The 24009-nt window shown below is 53.6% G+C and overlaps 1 protein-coding gene across 10 annotated transcripts in view; it reads right to left on the reverse strand.

The window, feature by feature from the left end:
• The window catches only part of PLA2G6 (phospholipase A2 group VI), a 61749-nt gene that overhangs the window by 11830 nt on the left and 25910 nt on the right, over window positions 1–24009 (reverse strand). For 9 of the 10 annotated variants that reach the window (XM_034643558.1, XM_034643559.1, XM_019794457.2 and 6 more), the window contains 10 exons: window positions 19342–19557; window positions 18384–18567; window positions 16373–16560; window positions 13469–13565; window positions 12170–12352; window positions 8555–8663; window positions 7136–7297; window positions 5202–5280; window positions 2882–3045; window positions 1043–1193 (listed from right to left, as the gene is read on the reverse strand). In XM_034643558.1, the coding sequence (XP_034499449.1) occupies window positions 1043–1193; window positions 2882–3045; window positions 5202–5280; window positions 7136–7297; window positions 8555–8663; window positions 12170–12352; window positions 13469–13565; window positions 16373–16560; window positions 18384–18567; window positions 19342–19557 (1533 nt within the window). The remainder of the gene's footprint in view (window positions 1–1042; window positions 1194–2881; window positions 3046–5201; window positions 5281–7135; window positions 7298–8554; window positions 8664–12169; window positions 12353–13468; window positions 13566–16372; window positions 16561–18383; window positions 18568–19341; window positions 19558–24009) is intronic. The other variant, XM_034643560.1, reaches the window with a different exon arrangement.

The following is a 24009-nucleotide window of genomic DNA, read 5'->3' on the forward strand; positions in this document are numbered from 1 at the left end:
GGCAGGAGCTGCGAAGGGGCTGGGGATGTGCTCAATGGGCTTTGGGACTTGGCTGGTGGTTATGTGGATGTTTGCTTTATAATTATTCATTGAACTGGTTTATGTACTTTTCTAAATGTATGTTCTATTTCAACATTTAAGAGAGAAAAAAAGTCTAGGATATGATACACAAAAATGTTTTTAAAACGTTATCTTTGGTTTTTTACGACATGAATGATATTTTCTTTTTTACGTTCTGTATTTTCCTAAAGACTATGCATTATTCTTAAAGGAAAAAAAAAGAAAAAGAAGAAAAGCTTTATTATGAAAAGAAATCCTCCCTAGCCCACTAGGCCTCACTCACACATCACTACCTCCAGTAAGCTCCCCCTGACCACCTCGCCCTCAGTCCTCACAGTCCTCCCTCTCTCAGCACACCAACACTTCTCAGTGCCCTGCTCTGGGGCAGTGCTGGGGCTGCAGAGAAAACAAGGCAGCCGTGTTCCTGCCGCAGGGAGCTCAGGTCTGGCAGGTGACAGACACAGGCATGAAATGGACAATAAAGTAATCCCGGGCTGGGGAGTACTACAAAGCAGCAGTTGTGCTGTAGGCCCTTCTGGAACATCTCAAACACCTGCAGCCTTGCACGGCTGTCATTTTTCAGGTCACTTATCTCCCAACCAGATTGCAAATGGCTCACCGGCCTTTCCACCTGGCGGTGGCCCCCTTCAACACCCCTGTATACACACACACACACGCACACACACACACAATGCCTGGGGCACGGCCCCACTCAGCAGAAAGGTCCCGGGTATGTGGCGGACGAGAAGTGACCCCCTCTAACCCCAGAGACGTGCCGTCCGGATGGGAAAACAGCAGCCCCAGGTGGGGGGTGTCCCGCAACAGTGTTCTCCAGAAGGCCCTGGCCCAACTGGGAGGAGCTGCTGGTCGCCCCCCCCTCCACTTTCACCAGACCGGGTGGGGAGTCCTCTGCCCCCCCAGAACAGCAGAAGGGCTTCCCAGCTGGGGCCACAGCCACAGTGCTCCCGCTGAGGCGGCTTACTTGGGTTTCTTGACGTCAGTCATCTTGGTGTGCTCCCCAAACTCGCGCTTCAGGAACTCCTCCAGGGGCCCCGACTCGTAGGGCCGTGAGCCCCGGAACACCTCATCCTTCATGCGAAAGTACACACCCCGCATGTAGGCCATGGACTTGCCTAGGAACAAGGTGGGGGAGACACAAGGGCCGCGCCCTGACAGCTGCAGGAAGGGAGGGCAGCAGGGGCAGGGGGTGGCAGCAGGGGACCGGCTTTATGCAGGCACTTAACCCAGCTGGGGCTCCTGGGCCTCTCCTTGGCAGCTTCCCACAGAGGCAGAAATCCCCGTCAGCAGCCCCGAGGCTCTGCCCTTAATTCTGTATTCACAATTTTGTCTTCTCCTTAAGTAGGGGCCCCGAAAGTCTAAGAGCTTGTAAGTCTAATGAGATCTATCCCGTTTGGCTCAGAATAGAAGGACCAGTGTCCCGTGGGCCTCTGAGGACAGGCAGCACCAAAGGGGCAGGCTGCACCTCACTGGGGCCAGGGCTGTGCGAGCAGGGGGACTGTGGGGAGGGGGGTGTCTGCTCTTACAAGAGGCTGAACTAGCTGACTTCTCAAATCCCTTCCATAGCCTCCAGGAGTCTGAAGAAGGAAGCCACTCTTTCTGGAGGCGGCTAGGACCTCCGCCGCCAGACCTCACGCCCCACTGGGCAGACAGAGATCCAAGACAGCTTTTCTCTCATGGAAGGCAGGAACTGGAGACCAGAGAGGGACTGTGGGGCCCCTGAGGCCAGGGAAGGGAAGTCCCAGAAGCTGCCGACTGCTAATCCTCTTCCCAGAGCCCCATAGGACGCTGCTCTCAGCCGCCTCCCGGACAGGCTGCCTCATGTCCCCAATACTCTGAACTGTGGGGCAATGGCCTCCTCACACAGTGATCCCAGATGCCCACGGCTTTCCCATGGGACTGGGGCTCCCTGAGCGGGGACATGCACCTGCCTCAGCCCCACGACCCCACTGCCCAGCACAGGCCTGGCCTGGGGCCGGAGGGTCACCTCCCCATGCCTTCAGACCTGGGGGGTGCACTGGAGAGCCTGGAATCGCCAGGCACTTGGGCAGGGATGGCAGGTCAGGGAGGCCGAGGCAGAGGACCATTCTTGTCTGGGCGGTAGCTGGCTCTGGGAGGGCCCCCCACAGGCATCACGCAGCCCAGACAGCTCCACAAAGGGGACATTGCTTGAGTGAAGAAAAGAACTACCTAGAAGGCTGTCCGGTAAGCGAGGCACCTGTCACCTCCAGGAAGCTGTGATGCATGGGTGCCCTGTGGCCTTGGGAAGTGCTGGGCTGGGTGTCTAAGGAGCTGTCCTAGCTGCAGCAACCCCATGGCTGGGCTATGGGACTTTGGGTCACCCCTCTCTGCCCACGGCCTGAATTTCCCCGTGGGTAAACAAGGCACACTGACTAGGGCTCTGGCACCCTATGACTCCGTGGCTCCTCCTTCCTGAGACCACCCACTGCACCCACCCTCGGAATGGTTTTCCTTATTCCCAGTGCTTCGGAGGCCCCGCAGGGCCTGCCTCACAAGGCTGTGGGAAGAGGGGTAGAGGCAACTGATGTAAAAATGCCTCGTACACGAAAAGGTTCGTTCTGTCCCCCATGGAAGGGAGGGCCTCCACCCCCAGGCCACCCCCCAGCCCTTCTCTTGCCAGCCTCGCACCCCAATGCCCTCAGCCACCCCCACAAAGGGCTTTCAGGCCCTCCCCCCACCAACAGCCCTCTTTGAAAAGCTCTGAAAAGAAACTGAGTGCAATCTGAGGGCAGATCCCAACCCCATCCTGCCCTGCCCCCACCGCCCAGGGGCCTGCCCTCACTGTGCAGAATGGCCAGGGCCAGGATGCCCCCTGTGCTGGTCCCCGCCACCCAGTCAAAGAGGTCCTTGGTGGCGACGCCCGAGGCCTTCTCGATGGCAATGAGGAGCTGGATGATGACAAGGCCCTTCACGCCCCCTCCGTCCAGGCAGAGCAGGTGGTCGTGGCTGTGGTGGGGACAGCAGTGGGAGAGAAAAAGGTCCCGTTACAGCCCACTTTACGTGGGCCTGCGTCCCTGAGCATCTGTGAGCGCAGAAAGATAAGGCCCCCCGTGGAGCTCGCATGCTACTGTGGCTCCTTCTTGGGGGGGTGGGGAGGAGCACGATCAGAAAAAGAATAAACGTATAGTATTTCAGGAGGGGAGAAATGCAATGAACAATAAAGGAAGGGGCCGGGTGCCACCTCAGCGGACAGCTGGGTCTGTCTCTCCCACTCGGATTTGGTTGAGTCTGGATTCCCAGTCCCAGGCCTGCCCCAAAGCAGGTGACTGAGAAAAGTCCGAAGTAGACAAGGCTGGGGGAAAGGGCTGGTAACCTGCAGCCGGCCAGGAACGGTGGCCCAGAGGGTGAGGACCCATCCTCCCAGGTGGGAGCAGCGAGGGAGGAGGGAGCAGGCAAGCAGGACCTGTGTGTGCCAGGAGCTGTAAGATTCACGTCAACATCCCAAACCCCTTGGAGGCAGACACTCCCTGCTACGCCTGTGCACGTCTGTGACAGATCCCTGCTACGCCGGTGCACGTCTGTGACAGAATGAAGGAATGGAGCTCAGAGGTTAGGTGACCACCAGAGTCACAAGACTGGGAAAGGATGCAGCCGGACCTGGTCCAGGGTCCGCTGACTCCTGAGTCACCTGCTCGGCCACATGCTCTGACACGGCTCCAGGGCCCAGCATGCCCAGCTCCCTGCCCTGGGGAAGGCTTTCACGGTCTGCGCTCAGACCCAGAACCTTCCTTCCGGTCTCATCTTTCCATCTCAGCTGCTCTGATGCCTTCAGCACCCTCAGGCTCAGCCCGCTCCTTCTCCACCCGCTTCCCTGGTGTAGAGCACTTCGGGCTCCCGTAAGCAAGCATTTTTGTTTCCTCCTGCATAGGATGGGACAGAAGCTCCCTGAGGGCAGAGGCCGGCTCTGCTCTGTGCAGGGCTGTGCTTCCAGTGTCCTCAGGAGGTGTCCAGTACACAGCTGGTAAATGGAGGAAGCCTGCGCGGCCCACCTCCAGGCCCTGCAGCAAGCCCAGAGGGTGGCAGGGAGGCTGGGCTGTCACCGGAGGCCCGCAGAGCCCCTGACCAGGGAGGCTGGAGCAGACATGCGAGGGACCCTTCTGAGGATGTCCACACGTGGGAGGCGCGGTGGCAGGAACCGCCAGAGTGCAGATGGGGCAGGGGCACCTCCAGGGCGCACATCACAGGGTAGCCTTGGAAATGAGTGGGACCTACTAAGGGGAAGCCAACCCCTCAGGCAAGGAGAGGTAGTCACTGGCTGCCACTGCGTGGCCCTAGGCCCGGGGCCTGCTTCTGCTGACTTGGCGCTTTCTGGGCAGGAGGCAGGAGCCCGCCCTAGAGATGTGCCGGGACAGAGGCTACAGCAGCAGGAAGGGAGTGAGCTCCGAAGACCCGGGCTCGAGCCTCCCCTCTGATGCTCACTGTGTGACCTTGAGCAGGGCACTTCTCCTCTCAGGGACTCAGGTCCCACACGTGCGGAACAAGGGTCCTAATCCCTCCCCAGGCAGGCTGTTAGGAGCATGTGAGAGCCGGAGAACAAGAGAGCAGCTCTATTACGTAAGGGAGAAGAGAGAGAGAGCACAGTTGATCCCCAGCACATCTGTGCCGGGAACTTGCAATGCTGGCAGACCCTGTTTCTGAGCCCCAGGGACTGTCCTCAAGGACCAAGGCTTCTGAGCTTTGTGCCCATCACCGAGGCCTGGATCTGAGAATGGGCCTGGGTGTACAGCAGGTGCTGGGAAGCCAGCCCACCCACGAGCTCTGGGAGTGGGGGGAGCAGGCCAAGGGGCAGGTAGAGCCAGGGGAGCCAGTCTCAGCATCACAGAGTGGATCTGGGTGATCTTCCCAACACACCAGGACAAGGTCAGGAGGGAAGGGACAGGACTGGAGCCTATGGGTTGTGTGACCCCCGAGCCCACATGGTCACTGATGAAAGAGCAGACCCAGACTCTCTGAAGAGCCAGTCCCTTCGCTGTGAACTACAGAGGACGCAAACTACCTCGTGGGGGCCTGGTGTGGACTAGACGAGAGCCCCAAGCCTGCTGGGGGGACACCAAGCAGAGGCCTTGTGCTGCACGTGCAGTCTCCCTCCCTCCTCCACTTACGTCCGCTTCTCGTCCCTCATGGAGCTCAGGATGAAGGCCGGCTTCCGGGACCGGGAGATGTGCACGATGTCCTGTAGTTCTGTGAGGCACAGGGCAGGGTGGGCTGGGGCCATGCGGATGCCAGGCTCCCACCATCCCACGGGCCCTGAGAGCAACTCTGGGGCTGTGCCCTCTCCCGACTGCCCCCAGCAGGAGCACCTGACTCCGGCCAGGAGCAAGACGCAGCTGAGCCAGGGGCTGCCGGGCCCTTGGGGTGAACATGCAGAGGGGAGCCCACCGCTCAGGGAAGTGCCCCCACCCTGCCCGGCCAGCTCCCAGACTCTCCTTGATGCCTTCCTCCCAAAGCCCCGAAGCCCAAGGACCCCCGCCATGCCCTGTGCCCTTCAGTTCCCACAGCGTTTTCTCATGCATCGGGCAAGTGGAGCTGCTGGAAACCACCATCACCAGAACCCTCACTCCCAATCTCCAGATGAGGCTCCAAGAGCTTTATGGGACTGACTCGTCCAAGGTCATTTAGCCAAAAGGGCTGAGTCTGGACATTCCTTGAGGTTTAAGTCCCTGAGTGAAGGGAGATAACCAACCACTCTCCAGATGCTGCTTATCCTGATCCCACGTCTGGAAACTTCCTCGGTAGCCTCTCAGATCAGCCGCACCCACCACTCCCTCCGCGCTTTCTGCTCTGCGCCCAAGCCCCCCGCCCCGCTGCCACCCGATGGACTGGGTGCCCTCCTGCCTAGCCCGGCATTGCCATGTCATCCGGCTTCCGACAGGCCCTCCCCACCACTGTGCAGAGTCTAGAAGCAGCAAAGCAAGAACACAGGCTGCAAGGCAGGGTGCCTCCCCCTCACCAGGGCATGTGGCCAGAGGGTGGGCGAGATAAGCGGGAGACTGGCCAGGAGAGGCAGTGGCCAGAGTGCCAGGGAGAGGGTGGTAAGACTGGGTGCGTGTGTCTGGCCTGCAGCTGGGAAAAAGGGGGGACTAGAGCTACAGCTAACTCGGGGCTCGGCAGGCTCCACAGCCCCTCGAGGCCCAGGGCATTACCCATCTGACGCCGCGCCCCAGGCCCACCATCCAGCCTGGCTTGGGTGACGGCCTGCCTGTAAAATTGAGAGATAAAGATGGGGTGGGGGGGCCAGGGCCTGGACGGGGATGGGCAGGGGAGGAGAGGGGCAGAGCCAGAAGGGAACTGTGGCGGCGGGCTCCGCCTCTCCTGACTCCACGCTAGGCTGGGCTATCCTGGCTAGAGGTGCTGGTGTCTGCTTCCACAGCAAGGGGGGGAAAGAAAACGCCGGCTTGCCAAGGATTGGTTTCTGACTGCTCTGTTCAGGGGACCCTACCCTTGAACGATCTCGGGCGCTGCTTGGGCCAGCCCACAGAAAGCCCAGAGAATGGCCCCCATCTCCTTGGGGGCCATCTCCACGGGCACCAAGGACACACAGGAGCAGAGGCAGGTTGTCTGGCCACGTTCAAAGGTCTGTAGGTCACCAAAGGGGCCAGCAGGGGACAGGAGGCCCCAGACCTGACAGATTCTGCAGGTGGCAGAAACACACCTCATTGGAGCCTGAGGGCTGGGGGCTCTGGACCCCAACAGCACTCCTCACTGCCCACCCTGAGCTCCCAGGGAACAAGAAGAGGCCATGAAAGTGCACCCCTTCATGGGTGCCCTGGGGATGCCCAGACCTGAGACCGTGTCCACAGCATTCTCTCAGGAGACATGGACTGTGGGCCATTAGCCAGGCCCGTGCCGCCACCCCCCCACCGCCAGGCAGGTCTCTGGGTTCTACCTCCAGAGGCTGACAAGTCCTGCCCCATCCTTCCTTGTTCCCTTCAACAACTTCTACCCTGGACCCCGTTTCCTTCGGATCAGGACTGCTCTGATCCCAGCACCTGGGGACCGGCTGGAGCAGAGGGAGCGTGGCAGGGAGGAGGCCTACCTAGGTTGTTTAAGCTGATCGGTGGGGGCTGAGATCTTTCCAGGGAGAAGGAGTGATGTGTTGTAGAGGAGCACTGCTCTGAGGGGGGCCCTTGGGTGACTGGGAGGCGGTAGTCGGCCCCTACGGTTCTCAGCAGAGTTAAAAGCGTCTTCCTGGTGACAACTAGTCATGGTTTGGGAGGGGGGAGATCGCACAGGATCACAAATGATGTCAACACGCAAGTGAGAGGCCCCTCCTTTCCACACGCGGCCCCCTCTCTCATCTACCAGGTGGCCTGGGTATGGGGGGGAACCAGGAGCCCCAGAGACCCAACCCCACCCTGATGGGGAGTGCTGACTCCGGTCTGTTCCGGAGGCCTGGGAAGGCACGGAGGTCGACCACAAGACTATGGAAGAAGGTCGAGGTTGCCCAGTCCAAGTATTTGGGGACCCCCTCTTTCCCTTCACTTCCAGTCAAGAAAACAGGACTCCCAGGGCGCCTGGGTGGCTCAGGCAGTGAAGCGCCTGCCTTTGGCTCAGGTCATGATCTCAGGGTTCTTGGATCAGTCCCGCATCAGGCTCCCTGCTCAGTGGGGAGTCTGCGTCTCCGTCTCCATCCGCCCCTCCCCTTGGCTCCTACTCACTCTCTCTCTCAAAAAAAAATACATAAAATCTTAAAAAAAAAAACAACCCAAGATTGGGCTTAATTATATCTACCATAAATTGTTTTTAAAATCTACTTTAAAAGGAAAGAAAACAGGACTCTGGCCTCCACGTTCAGCGATTCTCAAAACGCTGAATGGAGGGCCCCTTTCAGAGCTTAAAAGGGACCAAGCAGCCTGGGGGCATTTACCCTCATGAGCGGAGACGCTGTAAGAAGTGGCACACGTGCGCACTTGCACACTAGCAGCTACACACCCACACCAACCTCCCCAGCTCCCCAAAGCCCCCTGGAGGGGACCCAGGCTTCTGCTGATGATCTGCTGTTTCCAGCGCTGCTGCCAGGGCTCCCCAGGGGAACATGCGGTGCGTGTGGCGAGCCTGTGTGCACGGGGCATGCGCAAATGCTCGTGCAGTGCATGCATCAACCCACGTCTGTCCCTGCAAGTGGTTCCATTCGTGAATTCCTCAGGCAGGAGCAACTGGCTAACACTACTGCATATCCCACCCACCTCCCTGGGAGCCCAGGCATCCTGAGGAAGGATGGGGGCAGCACAGAAGAGGACACTCGTTTGGCAAGCCCCTTGGTGGGATATGCTACTGGTGATGGCCCTTGTTCTTGGGCAAAGAAAGTTTCCCCTCTCAGCCTCCCAGGTGCTCTTGAGCAAGAAGGGTGGGTACGGACAGGATGCTGGTGCCTGATGGTTGGGACCACACTTCACCCCAGTGCATGCATCTGCCCACCCCGGCCCAACTCTGGTCCAGGGTGCAGGGCACTTACGTTTGCTGATCTTGGAAGCTATGAACGCAGGAGTCTCCCCAAAGTCATTTGGGGTGTCCACCTCTGCCCCAAACACTATGAGGGCCTTGATCATCTCCACGTTGTCTTTCTGTTGGGGATGGAGTAAGGGGAAAATGCAATAGCTCAGGGAGAGGAAGAGAAAAAGGACAGCAGCCTCTTTCACTTTGCCCACCAACTCGGTGGGCCTCTCATGGGCATGGGAGAAGATGCTGGAACCCTTCAGAACCCCCACCCACTTAACAACCCAGGCAGAACCTGGAAATGACTCACCCCGGTCCCTGCCAGCAACTTCTCCAAGGAAGCAATGCGTCTATGACCCCTGCCCCAGGAGCCATGGGGACACTGAAGGGTCAGCTGCTGATCACTTTCAGGAGCAGCGGCAAAGGCTGAGCAGGGAAAGGGAAGGCTGTCCTGCCCATCATGTCTCGGACGCCATTTGTGAGGGGTAACCGAGCACACGTCCTCCCTAATGGCAGCCTCAAGGGCAGCCTCCTTCCATGGAGCACTGTGCGTTTAACATCTGGAGGCTGGGCAGGGGGGTGGGGGACACAGTTTCCTAGGACAAACCAATAAACCGGCTGCCTGGAGACCAGAGCTCTGATCTTATCACCTCCCTCTTCCTGGGGCTTAATTTCCCTGCCTAGAGAAGGAAGAGATGTGTCTAGAATGCAGTTTTCCAAACAGTAGTTCATGTATATTAATAGCTTGAGTCATTAGTTATGTATTTTCTGTTCTGGCTACCTTTCTTTTGCGTCGCTGGTTTACCACTTTTGGTAGTGATGGAACACTTCCTTCGAAATAAATTTAAGTAAGTTTAAAAGCAAAGCAACTTCAAGAAATGATTAAGTTCGTAAATGTAAATGTGGTTCATGAATGTGCCAAAAACCGTGAGGCTGGTCCGCAAGTATCTGCGGTATGGGAAACAAGGGACGTCGGCAGTTCTCAAAGTGCGATCTGTGGCCCCCGTGAACGTGTGAGACCCTCTGAAGGGTTCACGAAGGTCAAACTGTTTTCACAGGGGCGCCTGGCTGGCTCGATTGGAAGAGTGTGTGGCTCTTGATCTCAGGGTCTTGAGTTCGAGCCCCATGTTGGGCAGTAAAGATTATGAAAAAAGATAAGTCAACAAAACAAAAAAAACAAAACACCCTGCTTTCATAAAAAATCAAGATGTTTGCTTTTTGCATTGTATTGACTTTTGCACCGATGGTGTGAAAACAGTGATGGCTAAAGCTGCCCGTGCCTTAGCGAGACGCAGCACCAAAATAATGCTCGCTGTGGTTTTCCTCTCCGCCGCTCATTCACAGTAAGAAATCAACCAGTTAATTCAAAAGCCAGTTTCCCTTAGGAATGTCCTTCATGAATCGGTAAGAATTAATTTTATTAAATTTTGACACTGTCTACTCCATGTCATAAGATGGAGAGAAATCAGGATGCCTGGGTGGCTCAGGCGATTAAGCATCTGCCTTCAGCTCAGGTCATGATCCCAGGGTCCTGGGATCGAGTCTCACATCGGGCTCCCTGCTCAGCTCCCTGCTTCTCCCTCTGCCTGCCACTCTGCCTACTTGTGCTCTCTCTTTCTGACAAATAAATAAAATCTTAAAAAAAAAAAAAAAGATGGAGAGAAAGCATAGGCACTTCTGTGGTATCCTAAAGCACAACTGTTACCTTGAGGAAAAGCATGGATGCCACTGAGTTGTGAGCAGAACCACGCTTTTTTTCTTGGAATGCCATTTTTACTTGGGATCATGACTGACGAGCTACGATGGGTCAGCCTTGGGAATGCAGAAGACATGTTCTCAAAAATGAATGCAGTGAGCCTGGCACTTCAAGAAAAACAACTAACAATATTTTGTGCCAAAGAAAAGAATCAGGCTTGCAAACAAAAACGGGAATTCTACAACACTTGTATACGCCATGACGGGCCTGACAGCTTCCTGAAGCGGAAAGACTCTTCCAATGAGATCGATGGGGATATTTACAAATGTGGGGTTTTGATACCATATAATGAAATGGTTCAACAGTTCTATGCAAGCACATTGAACCAGTATTTTCCAAGGATGACCTGAAATCATGCATGGGTAAGAGGTACCAATGGAACAAAGTGTTTAATGGAACAAAGTGGGAAAAATTCATGGAGGTGGTTGTAGGGCCTGCTTGCAATTAACTTGTCACAAACTAACCCTTGTCCAGGTTGGGTGCAGCATTGAAGAATATTCATGATTCTCTGAAAGGCGCAACTGTGTATCTATGCGACGCCAGATTGTCTTCAAATCCTCCAACATATAGTCAACAACATATTGCAACAGGATAAATGTAGCGGAAGACAGGAGAATCAGTATGTCTTCCCTGAGGCCAGGCAATAAAAAGATCCGCAAAAATGTAAAACGATGCCAACTCTTCTCGATTATTTTCGGTTTTAGAAAACAGAGTTGTTTTTCGTAAAAATGTTACTTATTGAAGTTACACTGTGATTTGTGAATTGTTATTTTTAAATGAATTCGTATTTTGAAATTTTCTTATTTTTAATCTCTAATCTACTAAATATAGATAAAATCCATATAAATGAAAACTCTTTGGGATCTTCAATAATTATTTTCTAAGAGTATAAAGGGACCACAAAGACCCCAAATTTTGAGAACTGACCAACTAGAAAATTCTAAGGGCTCCTTCAGTGCTGAAAATGGCCATGGTATTATTTGGGGTTTCTGCCTCCCAGGTAACAGTGTCTCCACCAGGGTTCTGGCCTTTGGTATAAAACAGGATGTCTTTGAGTGTGTCCTCAATCTACATCTTCTACATATTCCAGACGCCGCTCCAATTCCATCACTCGGAGACCTGTTGAACATACTTACGTACACGTGGCATTGCTATAGAACACGGAAGATATACAGACACGCTGGTGACAGAGCAACATTCCCTCCCCTGCATTTAATATGTTCCTACTCTGTCTCTCCACACTGGAGGGCTTTAAGGGCAGGAGCTATGCTCTATAATAAGCCAAAAACTGTGGCCAACACCCACCGTGGGCTACCAAGATGTACAGGCAGCGCCTTCCGGGAGCTTAGGATCCCACCCAGGAGACGGGACCAATGTGCAGATGAGTATTTCCCCCGAATAATGCAGGGGGAGGAGACCTGACATCTGAGGGATGCCCACTGGCGCAAGGGACTGCACATCGTCTGGGTGTTCCTCCTGGGGTCACCAAGGGTCTGCCACTCACCCCTCTCAACAGCCCTGCCGGGTGGGTGCCTACACCCCTGGTTTCCAGATAAGGAAATGGAGGCTGACAAGAGGTGACTTGCCCAAGGCCATGCGGGTCGCCCGGGGCTGTACTTCTCCTCTCACACCATGTACTTGTCAAATGGGGAGCACGGGGGCAAGAGGGACTGCAGTGCAGAGGAAGGAGATGATATTTTGGGCTGAGAGGGGGACATGGAAGGTTCCTGAGGGAGAAGGCAGCGTCTAAGTTGCGTTTCAGGTGAGACTCCCTGCAGCGGGGACAGGAAGAGGGCACCGTGGGAGGAGAGCAACAGGCAGTCCCCCCACCTCGCAGGCGCTGCTGGGGGTGGGGGTAGAGGCGGACCGCGGGCTCACCGACATGGCCAGGTGCAGCGGGGTGTTGCCGTGCTCCCCGCGGGCGTCGGCGTTGGCCCCGTAGGTCAGCAACACCATGACGCAGTCGAAGCGGTTACGCATCACGGCCACGTGCAGGGCCGTGTTGCCCGAGGAGCTGGTGTTGTTCACGTCGCAGCCCCGTTTTAGCAGCATGCGGGCCATCTGCGGGAGACAGGGTCCGTGCCCGAGTGGGCGGTGACACCCAGGTGCTGCCACCTCCTCCCTGAGAGTCCCTCGGGAACTCGGCTTCTGGAAAGCTCTAGCAACAAGAACAACTCAGGTGGCAGGCCCTAGTTCTGGGGGTTGCCCTAGACCTTGGCCCACGCTATCAGCACCCCAGAAGTAAAGGACAAAAGGCTGAAGGTATGCTGACTGATTTAAGGGGCTTCTGGGTTCTTCCCTGGAGTTAACAGGACCCCGTGCATCTCTGCAAACTCCCAGAACTACCCCATTCCCTGCGACCTACCCTGGGATCCTGGGAGGGTCTGACCCCCTCCCTGGGCCAAGGCAACACCCCCACACACACCCGGCAGCCCTGGGGAGCCTGGCCTTTGGTGTTGGACAGTCCTGAGCCCAAAGCTCAACCCCACTTCGTCCCGGTCCTCTGAGCTTGGGTGGGTCACTGCAGCCCCTGCACTCAGTACTCTCTTCTGCGATAAGAGTCCCTACTTCACAGAGTGGTGACAATGACCAACGAAACATACACGGAAGGGTCTGACTTGGTGTCTAGGTGCTGGCAGGCAGAAGGAGCCTTGCAGAGGTTGGCAGTCTCCTCCCTCCCGGCCTATCATGTTTAAGAACAGGCCACAGTCCCTGGGGGCATCCAGCGCGCTGCCAAGCTCTGCTTCCCGGCAAGGAGAGACCAGAGGCCTCCATCCACCCAGGGGGAGCTGGGCGAAGGGAAGAACCCCCGGGGAGCTGCCCAGCCAGGCTCTCAGTGGATACAGCCAGCAGCAGCTTCACACCACCTTCCGTCTGACAATTTACAAAGCATTTTCTCACACTTTACCTCGCTGACTTCACACCTCCAAAGGCAGGCCTGTAGGACCCCCAATTCAGACACAAAGAAACCACAGAAGGGACACTGTCACTGTGCTGGCGAGCAGCAGAGGGATACCGGGATGTCATCTCCCCCTGCGGGACCACTAAGAGATCAAGCCCCACAGCGCCATCCCCAGAGTCATCTCAGGAACCGCTGTTCTGTAGGCAGCTGAGGAACAAGCGGTTCTGGGACTGCACCCGCTGCCCACCCACCACTCTCCCTCAGACGCTGCCTACCTCCGCGGTCTTGGCCCAGTGGAGGGGGCTGGCTCCGTAGCGAGGGTCTTTGCTGTGGATCTGGTTGCTGTCCATGCTGATGATCATTTCAGCACACCTAGGGAGAAAGGAGACATGGGGCAGTACAGAAGGCTATGGGGGTGGAGGGAGGTGGCCTGGGGCTGGAGAAGGCCTTGACTTGGGGCTTCATCTCCTGGTGAAGAAGAGTTTCTGCAAAATTTGTTGCTTTTGCAACAGAACCAACCAGCATGTATACTATGGTATGTCAAGGGTATCCTGGGCCCCTACAGGCATAGCTCAAGCCCCCGCCTCCAAGAAGTCTTCCCTGATAACTCCAGTCTGCAATGATTACTCTCACTGGTGCTGGCCTTAAAGGCAGGCAGGCCTGAGGTCAAGCCCCAGATCACTGGTGATCTCTGGGAAGTGGCTGAGCCCATCTGCAACACGGGCACAGTCCTCACTGGACTGGTGGGGATTAAAGGAGGAAAGACATTTCATTTCTGTGCCTGGCACATGGCTGCCTCCATCCCCCGGCCATCCACTCTTGATGTTTCATGCAATGACCTGCATCCTGTAGGAAGTATAGGCAGAGTAGTTACAGATTTATTTATTTACTCGAGAGAGAGCGAGAGAGCAGGAGGAGGGGCAGAGGGAGAGGGAGAGAACCTCAAGCAGACTCCACGCTGAGTGTGGAGCCTGACCGGGGGCTCAATCTCATGACCCTGAGATCATGACCTGAGCCGAAACCAAGAGCTGGATGCTTAACCGACTGAGCCACCAGGGTGCCCCAGGCAGAGTAGTTAAGACTGCAGTTGCTTCCCACTCCGGGAGTATAACCAAAACTCACAGAGATACTCGTACACCCATATTCCTAGCAGCATTAGCCAAAAGGGGAAACAACCCAAGTGTCCATCAGCAGATGGAGGAAAAAGCAAAATGTGGTCCATCCATACCATGGAACACTATTCTGCCTTAAAAAGGAAGGGATTTCTGTTGCATGCTACAACACTAATGATCCTTGATGACATTTTGCAAAGTGAAAGTCAAGCCCCAGGCCCAAACTCGGCTCTATAAAGGTCAGCTGAGTTGACATAAAGAGCAGAGGGGCTCCCAGACTGGAGCTGGGATGGGATCTCTCCGTAACCCTAACGCTTGAGATCTTCTAGAGGACAGCTGTGCTGGCTACCGCCTGGTGGCAGAGGGATGTCCCTGCTGGGGCCCTGAGAGGACGCGGCTGTGTGGGGCTGCGTGGGGCATGCCCACAGCGTGAGGCCACTCGCATTGTCTTCTGTGCATGATCCCTTGTGATGTGACCAGCCCCATGGGCAGAGAGGAATGTCGCTAAAGGTGTCTAAGAAGCAAGTGAGCCGGGCAATACCAGGCCCCAGGACAGGAAAGCTTGGGGTGGCCAGAGCTGAGCCAGTACGGGGCTGCCACTGCCCCCCTCTCGGGTATAAAAGACCATCACCCATCACTTGTGCCCATTCGGGCTGCAACCTGCCACCAGTGAACGGGACTCCTGGGGGTGAGGGTGTTGGGACTGTCTCCAACCATCTGGTCAAATCTTCCTGAAAGTTCTAGTCCGCTTTGGCTCCGCTGCAGAGGATCACAGAAAGGTGGGCTGGCCCAAGCTTGGACTAGACCTCTGAGGGAATGGCCAATGGGAGGAGGGCCAGCAAGGTGGGTGCAGGCTCCAAAAAAGGGAAAACCTGAGGGAGGGCACGGCTTGCCCCTTACGCATGTGCCGCCCTCTGTGCTCTTCCCACTGCCCGTCCAGCACACAGTCTAGAAGGAACCAGTGACTTCTGTGTCTCCTGTCCCAGAGCTGCTCTCTTTTCCATCTCTTTAAGGCCAGTGCTTAGCACAGCGCCCAGACAGAGGGACTGACTGCCCCATTCATTCCGTCAGCCAGTCATTCTAGATACTGTTTTCACTGGGCAATGTTTTGAGATATTCATCTCTCTTTTTTTTAAAGACTTCTTTGCTTTAGCAAGAGAGAGAGAGCACGTGAGCACACACACATGCAGTAAGGGCAGGGAGAGGGGAGAGAGAATGTCAAGTGGACTCCACGCTAAGCACAGAGCCCGACGTGGGGCTCGATCTCACTACCCTCAGATCATGACCCAAGCTGAAACCAACAGTTGGACGCCCAATCAACTGCACCACCCAGGCACTTCATCTCTTTTATCACACACCCCCCACCCTACACACACACACACACACACACACACACACGTATGCACACACTTCACATGGAGAATTTTCCTGAGACCAGGGTTTCCCAGGTCTGGGGAAAAGGGCAGAAAATCGACAGTGGTCCAGAGCTCCCCACAGCATGGGCCTGGCACCTGCGTCCCAGCAGTGCCACCAGCCAGGAAGAATGGACACATCTAGGCAGAAGGGGCTCTGGGCCACCTTGCCAAGTGCTCCTGCACTTCGAGCCCGGAATGTGCAGAAGCCACGGGACAGTGCTGTAGCCACGAAGGGGTTCAGATTGGGCTGGGGGTCTCGGATGGAAGAGGACCCAGGCAGGTGGGCCCCTCCTTGGGGCTGCATGTGACTCTAGCACAGGAGGACCACCTAGGGGAGGTGGAAAGGGAGGACCCCAGGGAAGATTTGGATTGTTCTTCTCTAGTCTGGTAGAGGGAGGTTCATGGCCAGACATTAAGGTGCATTACAGAAAACATTTTAAAATTCTACCCTTTGCACAGCTGACTTTCTGGACTGAGACTCACATCCATGATACATTCATCTAGCATCAGATGCTAGCCCTTGGCCAGCCCTTGGCCCAAGTATGGGAAACACATCTAACGAGCCCGTGGAGGCCAGTGCTCGCCTGGGCGTGAGGAGAAGAGCTATAAGAGCCGGGGGCCCAGCCAGCCGCGCGGGGGCGGGAGGTCTTACCCCTTATGGGAGAACTTCATGGCCGCGTGGATGGGGTAGCCGGCGGAGCCCATGACATTGCACCGGGCGTTGCAAAGCAGCAGCACACGGACCATCTCCTGTTTGCCCATCTGGCAGGCCAGGTGCAGCGGGGTCTGCCCCTGGTTGTTCACCCGGTTCAGGCCAGCTGATGCGTTCTTCCCTAGGAGCTGAGAGCAGGACACCAGGATGGGCTGGGGCCCGACAAGGACAAGCCCCTGCGTGACCCTCCCCGACACCCCCCGCGCCAGTCCCCTGTGCCCACGTGAGGGGAAGGGAAATCAGACTCTGCAAGAACATGGTCGGGACATTAAGGGAAGCCACCGAGAAAGGAGGTTCGCAAGAAAACAGGGCGCCGGCTGTGCCAGGGTTGGCCGGGGGCTGGTCTGGCACAGCCAGGCTCGTATGGAAAAACTTCTCGACCAAGAAACCTGAAGGGAGCTTGTTCATACGGATGGGCACTGGGGGTCTGGGTGGGAGTGGTTCCTGCTTTCATTGTACACTTTCGTCGTATTTTCATCTCTCCTGCTTGGATTTCTTTTTGCTAGGTTCACATATTATTTTTCAATTAAAAAAAAAAACCAACCACGCAGCCCTTTATGTCCATGGGTCCTGTCCTCTGCTTTAATAAAAACACCTTTTTGCACCAAAACAAACAAACAAACAAACAAACAAACAAACCAGTATTACAAAGAAAGCCAGGACCTTCTTTCCTCACTTGTGGCCGAGTGCTGTCTCCATAGTGGGCTACAGCTCCTGTGTGCCCAGGGGGCCTCGCTGGGCCTGTCAACAGGCTGGGGACACGGCGAAGAGGCCCGACTCGAGGGCCAGCCCAGCTGCTCACAGCTCTCCCCGTCCCTGGGCATGTTTCTTTCTTTTTTTTTTTTTAAAAGATTTTATTTATTTATTTGACAGAGATAGGACAGCCAGCGAGAGAGGGAACACAAGCAGGGGGAGTGGGAGAGGAAGAAGCAGGCTCATAGCGGAGGAGCCTGATGTGGGGCTCGATCCCATAACACTGGGATCACGCCCCGAGCTGAAGGCAGACGCTTAATTACTGCGCCACCCAGGCGCCCCCCGGGCATGTTTCTTAGCCTCATGGAACCTCTCAGTTCCTTTGGCAAAGAAAGGAGGATCATGACCCCCCCCCCACTCCAACCCAGAGAGGCTACTTTGAGAATTAACTGGAACACACAACACTCAGTACAGGGCAGACACGAGACCAGCCCACGACAAAGGACAGCTATTGGTAAGAGTGCGTGCCTGGCGTCTGCACCGAGGCAGGCCCTGTGGGACATGGTGCTGGGCGCGGAGCCGGCTCTCAGGAAGGATGGAGTTCACTGGGACATGTGGAAGTCCCTTCCCTGTGCACCAATCAGACAACACAATCGTGTATTTTCTGGAACAATGTCACTCCTTTCTGATGCCAGGGCAGAGAAGGACATAACCTTTAAAAGAAAGTGTTCTAACTCTGGGAAATAAAATCTTGTTTGGTATTCTGTCTTTTCCATCCAATACATAAAGTAGCCTTTAATGACATCAGTCCATCTACTTGCCTACGATTTTTATTTTCGTTTCTCAGCCCGATAAACAAACATTTAACAGGAGGGGTATGTCTAGTGCAAATGTCTACAGGAGCCGGATGGAGTTTTGAGTTGCTGTAAAAAGCTAAGCTCGGGTCCCACTGGACCATGAGCCCCTCCAGGCAGGGCTGAAATGAATTCACCCAGCCCGGGGTTGGGTTCCGTAGGTGCTTGGGACAAGCTGAACCGAACTGCTTGGCTGGACTGGGACTTCCGTTTAGTTTGCTGGGATGGGGGACCTCCCTAGGGTTGTCAGAGCCCAGTGGCCGAGGATGTGTCTCCTTGACAAGCATGAGGAGGGAATGGGGGAGAGGAGAGTACCCCCTCCAGGAAGCAGCTCGGGACTAGTGGGGACAGTAAGGTGTTGCCAGCTCCGGCCCCCCTGCCCCTCCCCCACTCCCCCCCCTCACCTGCAGCACCTGGGCGTTGTCACCCTGCACAGCGTAATGAAAGGCCGTCTCCCCGTTGTTGTCCGTGACGTCCATCTGGGCGTGGCAGTACTGCACCAGCTCCACCAGGATCTCCCCGTCACCCTTGCGGCAGGCCAGGTGCAGGGGGGTGCAGCCCTCCTCATTCTCCCTGTTATTGGCGCAGCTGCGGCGGTGGGGGTGGGGTGGGCACAAGGAGGGAGGGGTGCTGAGAAACTCAGGGGCAGCAGAGGGAAGCGGGCTAGGGGCTCAAGAGCATTCCTGCCGTGCTCGGGCTGGCTGGTGCAAACTGAGGGCTGGCTCACAATGTATGTGGGCCTGAAGTGATTTCATCAGTTGTGTACTTGGGACGGGGCCTAGGGCCACACCAGCCGGCAGTGGGTGGTGGGGTGGCACAGAACGGGTCGGAAGGCAGAAATCTCACTAACCTCGGGCAGTTTCCTAACCTTTCCAGGCCTCAATATCCTTATCTACAAAAAAATAATAACAATGCCTGCCCTAGGAAAGGGACAGGGCCACGGGGAGATTAATCCCTATGATGTCCAAGAACAGGCCTGGAAACTATAAAGGGCAGTGAGGAATTCTGAGCCTGGGGCCTGGGGGCTGACCCAAGCTGTGGCCACCTCAGGGCAAGCAGGTGAGCTGGAGTCCTGCGGCAGAGCCCACACGGTCCCCTCTCAGGGGCACATCTCCTAACATAAGTATTGGCTGAAGGGCCACATGAGAGAGGGCAGCCAGATCTCTGGAAGGAGACATGAGGATCTGAGGCCTCTTCACCTCTCTCCGGCGAAGCGGCCCAGCACGGGTCACATCCAAGGTGCTGGGCAACGTTTGGCTTTACAGAGGGAAACTGAGGCAGGACTCAGCGACTGCCCCAGGCCCCGCCCCTCCACATATACAGGCACATGCCCTGTCCTGGGGTCCCACCCTCCTGGCACACCTGATGATGCGGCTGTGGTGGAAACACTCTCGGATCCCCAACTCCACCGCCAAGTGGGCCACCGACCAGCTGGGGTGGTTGCGGATGAGGTCTGTCAACTGCTGCAGGACCTCCACATGCAGGATGTGGCAGGAGCTCTCGTAGAAGGGCGGCAGCTGCGAAGAATAATGCTGGAAGTTCACGAGGGCATCCGCCTCCATCTCCAGCTGGAAAAGCCTGTGGAGCGGGGACACAGAAGGACGACACAGAAATGAGCCGGCTTCAGCCCACCCTCTTGCTAGAGGCAGACGCCTTGGGTCCCCCCATACATGGGTCGCTGCCTGCCTCTGGCCACACAGGGACCCACTCCAGCCGGACTCCCCTTCCCACCACACATGCACGTGCACGCACGCCTCCAAATGGAGTCAGGATTTTATTTTTATTTAACAAGATTTTCTTTTCCATTTTTTTATATCATCTCATGGTGCTTTTAAATCTTATTTTAACAAAGCCCTGTCCTATCCATTTTCTAATTTAACTATGACATCTGAGAGCCCCGTACTCAAGTCCCCGGCTCTCGCATACCATAGGAAGTAAATAAGCATATAACTGAAATGTCCACCGGTAGAATATGATATAAACGGTGGCACAGCTACCATTAAGATGTGATGTTAAAAGAACAGTGAAATGTTGATTTTGCAGTGTTAAGTAAAAAAGATACAAATTTTATATGATACAGTGTGATATAAATTGTGTTAAAAATGTCAAAATGTACACAGTAGTTTAGTAATTGGAATGTTCTTTATCCATTTCTGAAGTTTCTAAATATTCTACAATGAGTTTATATAATTTTTATTTTTTTAGTAGGACTTCACGCCCAGCATGGAGCCCAGTGTGGGGCTTGAATTCACGACCCTGAGACCAAGACCTGAGCCGAGATCAAGAGTCAGATGTTCAACCGACTAAGCCACCCAAGTGTCCGTATAATTTTTATAATCAGAAAAAAAAAATTTTTTTTTTTGAGAAACCACTCAGATGGTGTCTCTTCCCTCTCACTCCCCCAAAGGAGGAGAAGAACAATCATCATAAACCTTGTTCATTTTTGAGTTGTGTTAACGCCCAAGGTTTGCTATGAAGCTGCTGTGTGACCCTCAAAAAATTCCTTCCCTCTCTGAGCCCTATTTGAAACATGAGACTAACTGTACCTGTCCCACCTAGCTCACAGAGGTACTATGAGGATCAGATGAGATAGCCAAGTAATAGCACTTTAAAAACAGATAATCACAATGACAGTTGACCTTGAAGATACTTGAAGTTTTGACCGGGGCTTTCAACATGGAAGACCCACGGCCAGCCAGGGTCTAGCAGGGGTGGTGCCCAAAGAGTGTTGGCTCCACAAGCCTCGCCTGTCCTTTCCGAGAGAGACTGCAATTGTTTAGCAAACATCTACTGAGTGCGTGTTCTGCACCTGCCATTGTTCTAGGTGGAAGGGGTAAATTAATGAACAAAACAGATGACACGCTCTGCCTTCCTGGAGCCTGTGTTCTTAGGGGAGGGACCAACACAATGCATAATCAACAAATCAAAGTAAGAAAGTACAATAAACAAACCTCCAGGTAATAAGCACTAAGGAACAAACAAACCAAGAAAGAAGGACATGGAAGGAAGCCCTTCCTCACTCTCCTGGGGTGGTTTTGTGTCATCTCAGCCACCCCTGCACCTGCTATGTCTGATACGACGACACTAAATGACAATGAAATTATGACACCAAATGACACTAGACAGGACACTAAACACTGATCACTAGATTTAGCATCAATAAAACATTAATGACCTTGACAAAGTACTTTTGGTGGAATGGAGGGAACCAGAGCCTGATTGGAGAGGGTTTGAGAAGGAATGAGATGTAAGAAATCGGAGAAGCAAGGATAGGTGATATTTGTTAGGGGTTTTGCAGCAGAGGGGAGCAAACAGAGGTAGCTAATGGGGAAAGTGGAACCAGGCATGTGAATGCTGGTGAATCTCTCTGAGGACTCCCACTTCTGCAAGGACAGACCAGGTAACGTGAACCAGACTGCCTCCTGGGGACAACCAGAAATGCTGGACAGAATGTAAAAGGCATCTGCTGGAGGCACTGGACATCTAAGCAGACAGGGATGAAGTGTCAGATTGGAAGGAATTATGGAAATCCAGGAAGTGAGCCTGGGATTTCGGACTGCTGGCACCTGAGAGGCTGAAGTGATATACCATGGCATCAGCAACCTCATGGGCTCGGAGGACAGGGAACGGAGGCCAGGGGAGGGCCCTGATGAACGCCCTTACCGTGGGTGGGGGTCCCGAAGGACTAAGGCATAAGATGAGCCACAAGTAGACAGACCCTCCCAGAGACTGCAGCACAGCTCCAAATAATTACCAGTTCCAGAAAATGGATTGAAATTATCCTCACTGATAATGTTCCCAGGTACCCAGAAGAAACAAACATAAAAGAAACATTAAGCCAGGCTTCAAATTGTTTCTATAAGCATTGTTGCAAATCCAAGGTCTAGCACACATTCAAAACACACATTTCTACATTGTATGAAAGAAAACCAACAGAAAAAATGTATGATGGAAACTGATCTGTAAGTAGGGGATGCAAATACTGAAGTTATCTGACACAGACTTTAAAATAACTGTGATAGGGGCACTGGGTGGCTCAGCTGGTTAAGCATCTGCCTTCGGCTCAGATCATGACCTTGGGGTCCGGGGATAGAGCCCTGCATTGGGCTCCCTGCTCAGTGAAGAGTCTGTTTCTCCCTCTCCCCTTGCTCATGCTCTCTCTCTCTCAAATAAATAAATAAATAAATGTGATAAGGGCGCCTGGCTGGCTCAGTCGGTACAGCGTGCGACTCTTGATCTCAGGATCATGAGTTCAGGCCCCACGTTGGGCACAGACTTACTTAAAAAAATTAAATAAAATAAATGTGATAATATTCAAGAGAATAAAATAGAAGATTTAGAATTGGGGCAAGAACTTGAAACCATTTTAAAAATGGAAATTACAGAATCAAAAAATACAGTTGCCGAAATGAAGAACCCAGTTGCCAGGTATAAAAGCAGACTGGACAATGCTGAAGAGAAAGCTAGTGAACAGGAAGATAGGCCAGAAAAGAGGAAACAGAATAGAGCCTGAAGAGCCAAAGGATGGAAAACACAGGAAAGTAGATAAAAGACATAGAATATATAACAAAAAGATCCACCATACATATAAGTGGCCACCAAAGCAGGTTAGAAAAGGAGAGAAGCCATATTTGAAGAGTTAATGTCTGTGAACTTTTCAAAATTGATGAAAAAAAATTTTCATAGTGATTGAAAATATCTATGAACCCTCCTGCACACACACACACACACACACACACACGCACGCACACACACACAAAGAAATCCACACTTAGGTATCTTGTGGGTTTTAAAACATGGCCCCAAATTCTTTGACAGTGCTCCCATTGAGACATGATGTCTCTTATCATTATCCCATGAATGTCTCTCAACCCTTTCATCTGGCTCTGCAACTGCTTTACCGACAAAATAGGGCAGAAGTGCTGCAGCCCTAGTTTCTGGACCAAGGCCTTAAGAGACTGAAAGCTTTTACCTCTCTTCTCTTGGGACCCAGCTATCATGTGACGGGAAACTGATGCAACCCCCAGGGATAATTCTTGGTCCTGGACCCTTAGCCCTGGACAAACTCGCAGCCGACAGCCAGCAGCAACTTGCCACTTGCGAGTGAGTCAACTTAGGAGTGGATCCTGCAGTCGAGCCACCCTGGCTCATGTCATGTAGAGCAGAAGAGAGCCTTCCCGCTGAGCTCTGCTCAAACTGCAGACTCGTGGGCTAAGTAACTGATCGTTGTTTTAAGCCATGGAGTTTTGGGATAGTTTGTTACATAGCAGTAACTGCGGATGACACATATCGGTCAACATACGGAAACACAGCAGTAACTGACATATGTACCACATTACAACGGCTATAAACAAAATGTGAAGAAAAATACTAAAAACAGCAGAGGAGAAAGTTAGCTTCAAAGACTGACAGCCGACTACTCAGCAGCAGAAACCAGAGATAATGGAATGACATTCATAAAGAGCTAAAAGAAAATAAACGCCGATGGGAATTCTGTACACAGCACACTTCCCTTTAAGTATGAAGTTGAAAGTAAAACATTTTTCTAGTCAGGGGCATCTGGCTAGTTCAGTCGGTAGAGCGTGTGACTCTTGATCTCAGAGTCGTGAGTTCGAGCCCCACGCTGGGTGTAGAGATTACTTAAAATGAATAAGTAAAATGTTTTTTAAAAAACCATTTCACTAGTCACACAAACAAACAGAAAGAGAGAAAGGCTTTGTCATTAGTAGACCTACACGATAGAAAATATAAAAGGGTTTTCTTCGGGTAGAAGGAACTTGATCCCATATGGATGGTATAAGATACAGGAAAAAATAAAATACCATGAAAATGGCAAATATGTGGGTGAATCTAAGTAAGAATTGGTGGCATAATGTCTTATGGGGTTTAAAATAAAGACAGAATTAAATATATATATATGTATGTGTGTGTGTGTATATATAGCATAAAATATATATGTGTGTGTGTATATATGTATATATATGTGTGTGTGTGTATATATATATATATATATATATATATATATATATA

This window comes from Ailuropoda melanoleuca, chromosome 15, assembly GCF_002007445.2.
Source record: "Ailuropoda melanoleuca isolate Jingjing chromosome 15, ASM200744v2, whole genome shotgun sequence".
Classification (NCBI taxonomy): domain Eukaryota; kingdom Metazoa; phylum Chordata; class Mammalia; order Carnivora; family Ursidae; genus Ailuropoda; species Ailuropoda melanoleuca.